The 9128-nt window shown below is 41.4% G+C and overlaps 1 protein-coding gene across 1 annotated transcript in view; it reads right to left on the bottom strand.

The window, feature by feature from the left end:
- Positions 1–9128, bottom strand: part of T265_00457 (hypothetical protein) — a gene marked incomplete at both ends in the record, with an annotated part of 46398 nt that overhangs the window by 20378 nt on the left and 16892 nt on the right. Inside the window, one exon of the mRNA XM_009164230.1 lies at positions 3277–3432. Within this exon, the coding sequence (XP_009162494.1) occupies positions 3277–3432 (156 nt within the window). The remainder of the gene's footprint in view (positions 1–3276; positions 3433–9128) is intronic.

The raw sequence follows: 9128 nt of genomic DNA, 5'->3' as shown, positions 1-9128 counted from the left end.
CTCAACGGCTGTACCTTAGTCTCGATACCATAAATAGCGTGAAATCGTATCAAGATAGTTATACTAACTTGCACACTTAGTTGCACATAACATTTGAATCGATGAAGCTCTGTTTGGCCACTTCAGTTCTAGTTTGCCTTGAATAATAACCTGGGGGAAAACTTTCACAAACAAAATGATGTCAGTTACTGGGGTTACGTTACTAGATTTAGCACCCACATATCTTTCCTTTTAACCCGAGAGCTTTAACTAACATTTACGATAGATTGGTTAGGAGATTTGTCTTCATGATTAACCCGGATTCTTCGGCCTTTCACTTTTTCAGTCTAGGACATCTTAATGAAAAATTCCTCTTGGGTTCGTCCACAGATTTCGTTCAGCTATGTTCGTCAATGGGTGCCGGGACAGTTGGTTCGGGGATGGGTGTGGGGTGGTTAATTGGATTTAACACTGCTTGGATTTTGTACATTTAGACCCAGATCATTTCACTGATAACTGCACACCACCTTGTGTCAGCTCGGCTGACCTAAGACTGCTTTCCACACACTTGCAAGTTCTACCCCCTTCTATTCTATTCACGCTGGGATACTTGGCGACTTCCACCGCCTCGGCCACCAGTCGTAGTGGTGTGAATATTATACCCCGTCTCAGGATGTTCACATTTTCTAACTCCTGTACCCAGTGTCTAGTGCATGCCATGCCATTGCCGACTCTATGACTGTCGCCTAGGATTCATCTGCGTTTCTCGGTGGTCACTTAATGGAACGCTTATGCTCACCGATTCTGGTGTGCAAATAAACCTTCGTACAGTCATTACATTGCTAGTAGGTATCGAATCCTAGCAAGTATTCTTGAATCACTTGCCGGCAAGTCACCCACACACATCCAAGGTTCGTATGACCGCTAAAAAAGTAGCTGGTTTTCAGTTAGAGTTAGACGAAGTCCTGGTTAGCTTTAATGTCAACTCGACACCAATGTCTCTAAAGCGTACACTGTGGAAGTAGCGAGAAGACTTTTAATGGCAGAAACAACGCTGCAAGAACTAACGCAACTCTTCGCAGACGAGATAGTTGAAGGCATAAAGGTATGCCTAAACCTCAGTCAGTTTGATTTCGACTCAATTATATACTCTCAAGAACAAGGTTTAGCAATGGGATCACCAATATCCCCGATATATATATATATATATATATATATAACATAAATATATTATNCTCAACGGCTGTACCTTAGTCTCGATACCATAAATAGCGTGAAATCGTATCAAGATAGTTATACTAACTTGCACACTTAGTTGCACATAACATTTGAATCGATGAAGCTCTGTTTGGCCACTTCAGTTCTAGTTTGCCTTGAATAATAACCTGCGGGTAAACTTTCACAAACAAAATGATGTCAGTTACTGGGGTTACGTTACTAGATTTAGCACCCACATATCTTTCCTTTTAACCCGGAGAGCTTTAAAATTGTCCTGCACTTCGCGAACTTAATATTTGTGTTACTGTTGTCTGCTGAGTTTAAGGGTCTGTTCTCGTATCAATTTTTTTCTAAATTATTTAGCCCCATGCGAATCAAAGAAGATAGATATATTTCACCACATACTATGGCATGCCAGGCATGTATTGTCAAAATTTAGATGAAGCCTCCAGACGAAAACAAGGTGCAGCACTTTCAGAGAGGTTTGGTGAACAATCGGTGGATTAACTGCTGGGCAACGTTCCGCTTATGACACAAAAGCTTCGTCAGGCTAATTGAGTAAGTAAGTAGGTTGGTTGGGTTTTAAGGCAGTCAGGGAACCAATCCGTGAGATTTCTCATGACTAGCCTACTTGATCAGAGCTGGGTGGTGAGTCTGATGTTCCTGTTTTTTGGTTAATGGGGATGACTAACATTTACGATAGATTGGTTAGGAGATTTGTCTTCATGATTAACCCGGATTCCTCGGCCTTTCACTTTTTCAGTCTAGGACATCTTAATGAAAAATTCCTCTTGGGTTCGTCCACAGATTTCGTTCAGCTATGTTCGTCAATGGGTGCCGGGACAGTTGGTTCGGGGATGGGTGTGGGGTGGTTAATTGGATTTAACACTGCTTGGATTTTGTACATTTAGACCCAGATCATTTCACTGATAACTGCACACCACCTTGTGTCAGCTCGGCTGACCTAAGACTGCTTTCCACACACTTGCAAGTTCTACCCCCTTCTATTCTATTCACGCTGGGATACTTGGCGACTTCCACCGCCTCGGCCACCAGTCGTAGTGGTGTGAATATTATACCCCGTCTCAGGATGTTCACATTTTCTAACTCCTGTACCCAGTGTCTAGTGCATGCCATGCCATTGCCGACTCTATGACTGTCGCCTAGGATTCATCTGCGTTTCTCGGTGGTCACTTAATGGAACGCTTATGCTCACCGATTCTGGTGTGCAAATAAACCTTCGTACAGTCATTACATTGCTAGTAGGTATCGAATCCTAGCAAGTATTCTTGAATCACTTGCCGGCAAGTCACCCACACACATCCAAGGTTCGTATGACCGCTAAAAAAGTAGCTGGTTTTCAGTTAGAGTTAGACGAAGTCCTGGTTAGCTTTAATGTCAACTCGACACCAATGTCTCTAAAGCGTACACTGTGGAAGTAGCGAGAAGACTTTTAATGGCAGAAACAACGCTGCAAGAACTAACGCAACTCTTCGCAGACGAGATAGTTGAAGGCATAAAGGTATGCCTAAACCTCAGTCAGTTTGATTTCGACTCAATTATATACTCTCAAGAACAAGGTTTAGCAATGGGATCACCAATATCCCCGATATATATATATAACATAAATATATTATTCATTACATCCGGTCGGTCTCCTACAGTTCGCTTTCGGTTGCGATAAAATCGAACAACCTTGTCCTAAGCCGAGTGAAGACGAAAGCACTAGATCTAATAGTTAATATATATATATATATATAACATAAATATATTATTCATTACATCAAAACGGTCTCCTACAGTTCGCTTTCGGTTGCGATAAAATCGAACAACCTTGTCCTAAGCCGAGTGAAGACGAAAGCACTAGATCACTCTAATAGTTAATATTACATCGTGTTGATCAAAGTGCCAGTAGTAAGTTACTCTTCGTCTGTTTGCAAATAGCGTTTATAGACCACAAATATCAATTTTTCAAAGCCTCCCACTTGTTGGAAATTGTGCTAATGTTGCCGGTATTCAGACAATACAATAAAACAACCACATGTTTCGTCTGTATGAAACGAAGACACGTATATTTACCTGGTATAAGGCTTGTGTTTCTCGGTCAATATCAGCAGAGGTGATAATCCATCCAGTTTCGGGCTCCACGTCAAACGGCGATGTGAATAATGCGTTCCGGAGTAAATGGTATTGGGGTTTGGCGTGTGTTTCACTATCTGCGTCGTTCGCATGCACCTAGAAAGAGCAAAACAGTGAATGATTTCGACTGTCTGGGAGTATCGATGGGGAATTTGGCACATCATTATGCGGTCTCTTCACGCAGGGATAGTCACCATGGTGACACGCGGAGCAAAAGATAGACAGATCAAGGATGAATGCAGCGTCGCAACGTTCGACCACGCCCTAAGGCAGATGAAAACGAAGTTTGGTAAGTGTACTTCGCACTCGCAGGGGAGCATTTGTAATGCTGTTTTGCACAGAAAGTTACTTTTTGTAGCCGTGTGCGCACGAAACCGTTAGCTCAAAAAAATCGGGCTAAATATTTATACAGGTAATTCTCTAATTAAGCTAAGGTTTTTACATAGTGCATTTTCTACAGAATACGCGATTCAAAATTCGTTGGGATTTTCAGCTCGGAAGCTAAAATCTCAGAAAACCAGGCATTTTATCCTTACCATGAGTAGTCTAAAAAGACGGTTCTAGGATTGCTTAAAAGGAATAAATTTCTTCTATACGTTGACATTTACAACCCTATCTCAACTTTGTTGTGTGTAACAATTTAAGAATACATTGCCCTCAATAGAATGAAATCTGAGAGGTGATCTGAAGGGAGCTGAAGCTGATGTACAGTCGGTAGTCAAAGATACCGAGTCCTACTGAATGCGGTCAGCTGACCGAACGCGACGTTTTGTTGAACATTACGTGAGTACAAAAGTTTTCTCCGATGAATGGTGATTTCTGTGAATGTGCAATCAAGTAGAAACACATTAACCTAATTGCTGCAGGTGGTCTCATCTCTCAGCAAAACAGTAGAGCTGGACAAGCCCACCCAAGTGGCGGTTTGACTCTAGTTGGCCGGGCCTCATAAGCTGCATAGTAATCTGTTGGTTGGCCATATCCAAAAAATATGACGCTTTGGGATCATAAGTTTTCTTCCAGGCAGAAAAATTTGCTTTATTTCAAAGCATGTCAAGTCTGTACAGGTCGCTTTTTCTTGTGTTGCACTATTTCAAGAATGTAAATCCAGACTATCGCTTTTCTTTCTGAGTTAAAGCAAACGCGGTTGCCCAATTTCAAACTCTTTGGAGTTTAAATTCCATTTATTTTGTCAGAGTGGAAAATTTTTTTTCACGGTCTGGATCATCCTCTCCCCGTCCTTTACCAAAGATACGTCATTTCTCATTAGGGCTTAATGGGCGCTATTAGTACAGGCTGGGTTGAGGATTCCAGTCACTGGGAAATGTCAGATGTTGAATAGACGCGTAATGTGATTTATGCTAAACCTTTTATATATCTCCTACAGGATTTCCATGTTTTGCCGCCATGCAGTTTTTGAGAGAAAGTACGAAGTCCGAGCACTTTTGCATAGAGGTGATTGGCAGATACGCAGAGAGGATACTGACAAGGAGCGGAAACCTGCACAACACCCCATGTCGTAATCACTTCTAATGCAGGTTGTGTTGTGAAGTTCAAAGGAATTTGATAAATGACAGCTGTCTAAGAAGCAGTTGTTCCTAGACCAAACTGAAATGTTGTGCACAACACCCCATGTCGTAATCACTTCTAATGCAGGTTGTGTTGTGAAGTTCAAAGGAATTTGATAAATGACAGCTGTCTAAGAAGCAGTTGTTCCTAGACCAAACTGAAATGTTGTCGAGTGAAGCGCGGATATATTTGCTACACACATGTTTCTGAACATGTAAACGAGGCATTGCACTCTGTAGAAATAGGTATAAGAATCTCCGACTTGCATACCGCAAATAGTGACTTTCAGTCTGAAGACAAAAACGCTTGGCTTGTGTAAACCTGTTGGCCCTAGTATTTTCCAAAACTTACCTCATCAAACTTTATGAACTTCCCAGAAGACCGTCACCCACCATTGCTGCGATTCAGTGCTTTTCGGCTAGCTCGCATGAAACAGAAACTCGAACGAGGGTGTCTCAAACAATATAGGCGTCAGCATTAGGCCAAAACTTATATCAGATCACTAAGACTCAGTTTATCAGGTGCACCTGCCAGTGGCCTCGCACGCTAATCGCGGTTGTCGGCCAGCAGTGGTCAGATAGGTAGAGGCCTGTGCAAGGCAGTTGAACTGAACAAAGCGCTGAACGCAAGAACTTGAGCCGATGTAGGACCAACGGAATGAGACCAGTGAGTAAAAGTGGAGAGGGTTGCTGCATGCCAGCAACTATTGTATTCATAGGAATCAAAAATTATAGCGAACTAAAAACCTCAATCTCAATTCTGCTGAATACTTCTTGAAAAAAGTTTAATCATTATTGCATTTTCTTCGGCATGGAAAAAAATTATGTGACAACGAAGAAATGGTCGGGATAATCATGATCATCAGGGGGGTCTAATTCTACAGGATGGAATTGAGGGGTAGGAATTCAGGCGATCGCTTCACAAAACGGGACAGCAACTGCAAGCGAGGTATCTTAAAAGCCTCTGGCAGACAAGAGATGTAAGCTTATTTCAGTTGTCAAAACACTAATTCCGGTGTTCACCAAAATCTTTCAGTAATTTTAAGCCACTCATTCACGTAACCAACAGTTTAGAACATCCAATATGCAACAGAAGACGAACAAACGTGAAACGGCACACCCGTCAAGTGTTAACAAAAACGACCATACTTATAAACCAGCTAACAAACCCAATTTGCATTCAGTCAGAGCAGGCAGATATTATAAAACTCGGGGAATGTTCTCGAAATGCCTTAAAAAGGAGGGCGGCTTTTTTAATCTGCCACTGACAAATCTTATGGCCCTGGAAGATGTCATCATAGTAGGAATTATGCAGTGATTTTTTCTCCGGGATATCACATAACGTTTTCTTGCTCACAATCAAAGTTTAAGCCTCAGGGCCAAACGAGGAATTATCCTGTAATAATCAGGTTAAGGCCAAGAGTAGTAAAGCACATTTAACAGAAGCTCGAAGTGTCTGATACTGGTTATCAGGCCCTACAAAAACACAGAACTTGAACTGCCGATTACCATAAAAAATGCGCCTACTAAAAATTCTTATTGGAAAATTTTTTAATATATCAAGCGCATCAGAACCCATTCATTTTGGTTTCGTTTACTTGGGAGTATCGTGAATAGGGGCAGAAATTTATCTAGAAGTGACAGTATAAGCAAAGGAGTCCGTTAGGTACACTCGGAACCCTCAGATGTTTGGCAATTTTATGACGTAAGCCTCCAGGGGTTCCCATACTCATTGCTTACAAATGACTAAATTTTCATCAGTGACAAGAGGTAGTTCCCAAGGGGCAAGAGAATTGGAGCCTCCGTTGTTTGCCACATAACTACGAATGATTGAGCACCATCACTAAAGATCCTCACTTTTAAAGTTGCTTTCAGATAAGCTCATCTCCGAGTGATATCGATCAATCCGACGATAACAACAATATTAGCGGGATAAACCACATTTGGTCCACTTTTTGGACGAGATCGTAAGCTGGATTCATGAGCATATGCATGGGGTTTGTGTGTTGTAAATGAGGAACAGGTGTGAAAACAAAATGAAAAATGACAATGCCTCGATAAACAATGCCGGACGATAATTTAGGCAAAGCGTCTAACCATGTTCTAATCAAAAGTCTAAGCAAAAGCTCCATTGCCACAATACTTTTCAGTCTGTAGAGTCCCTTGATTCCACGAAAATACACAGATTAAACTTTATCATTTGGGAAGAAATACCGGTGCAATCGTGGCCTGCATCTTTTCAGTACTATGTGGGGAAGTGTAAGAGGGGCTCGGTGAAAATATGGACCATAAAACTATGATCTCGAAACCAAAGAAAGCTTTACAGCAGTTTTCTGATTGTGTTGGAAGTTACGCGGTAGTGCATAGCTAGCTGAAAAGTTTCGAATTTCAAACTGTGCATTATGTGCTCTCAGGTTAAGACTATCAACGCTGAACGACACGGTAGCTCCGGAAAAATATTTTCTGCATGTTGGAAAATATCAGTAATGCAAATCTTATTTTAAGGAAAACCCGTTGATATATTGCAAACTATGCGGAATTCCCCAAGATCACATATCTAGTTTTGTAGGAACCTGCTACTTAAATAGTCAGTCAACAATAGTTCACATGTTAAAAATGCAGTAATGGGGGAATAATAATGTGTGAGCTATAAAAGTACACGTTGGTTACATGATTTTTCACAGATCCGTAGCTCATATTAGGAAAGTAGCGAGCCAAATCCCTTAAAAATCAGTGCAACTAGCATTGCTTGGATTGAATTCCAAAGTGACAAGAATGGATCAGTAAAGATCAAGAACAAAATTGAAGTGGGTCGCGTCAGCTGGCTAAACAGTAAGCAAATAGTTAACCAGTCCAGTTGCACGAACATACTAACTTCCATAAACGTCCCATTTCTCGCAAGCAGTATGTATCAATGGGACCCCTTTTTATGATTTTGGAATGTTCTCCTTCTGTTGGAGTGGAATCACCTTGTAGTTGCACAGTGGTGAGCAACAGGTTGACGCAAGAACGTGAAACAAAACGTGAACGAAACAAAATAAGAAACCAAGATATTGATGATACTTATCGGTCATTTGATATACGCCTCAAGGTTATTTTGCTTCCTGCTGTTCTAATTCTGCTATTTATCCGTTTTATGAGTGTGGTTCTTTCCACTGAATAGGATTAGCGACTGTCTTTTTCCAAGAGTCCAGATGAGCCCACACATATGATGGGGTAGTATGCTGTCGGAAGCCACATCACACCTTTGCATGCCAGCCTGGTGATTTATGTGTCGATACATCACATGTTGGGAACACCGGGAGATATCGCTCTTATACCTCGGGCTCACCAGCAGGCACGCATTTTCAAGTGGAGTGCAGAGATTTGGCAAGTCAACGGTTCATTCTTACCAGACTACCATTTGGTGAGCATCGCACTGTTTATTAAGTATTGCCAGACTTGAACTAGGTTCCAGCACAGCATTCTGGTGCGGAGAGTTTAAAGCACCGCTGCCGTGCCCACTTAACTTTTCTGAGGTGCTTTGAGTTAATTGCAACCGCTTTGTTTGTACCTAGATAATCCGCTTTTATTGCCCAGTTGTTAATTGCCAAGGTGACCTCTAAGCAAAACAAAGTCCACGGATAAATAACCACCAGCATTGGCTCCAACAATAATTTCTGCTCACATCGCCCTCAGGACGAAGTTGCTGTTTTGTGTTCAAATCTACTGGGAACACAACAAAACGAGTGCACAATTATGCCATCTTTAATGAGGGACCAATAAACTGGGTTACCACATCCAAAATTAGGAGCTCCTACTAACCTGAAACGTATGTATACCCGGAATATGTGGGAATACTTTGAAATGTGGCAAATATGAGAACTTCTTAAAGATTGTGCGCCGTTCTTTTCATGAATTTTCATGAATTAAATTAGTTGTACCGCTCAGCAATTAGTACACATTCGTAAACATCGATGTAGTTTTTATGGATATCGTTTACTCTCCGGATTCATTTTTTCGGATAACTGTTCACGTTAAATGAAAAACACATTCAACACACGAGGCAATGAAAGTATTCCTGCAAAAGTGATCTCGCACTGAATAATATTAGGCGATAATGAAAAATTCAAATCATTGCTAATGAAGGTGACTTTAGTCACCTCCATGTCCAGTGATCCTCACTCATGAAAGATGCTCACAGTTCCCGTGAAGAACAGGAGGACCATACCACGTAGATCTCAGTGC

The sequence above is a fragment of the Opisthorchis viverrini genome (assembly GCF_000715545.1).
Source record: "Opisthorchis viverrini unplaced genomic scaffold opera_v5_4, whole genome shotgun sequence".
NCBI lineage: Eukaryota > Metazoa > Platyhelminthes > Trematoda > Opisthorchiida > Opisthorchiidae > Opisthorchis > Opisthorchis viverrini.
This window is presented reverse-complemented; position numbering and strand designations above follow the sequence as displayed.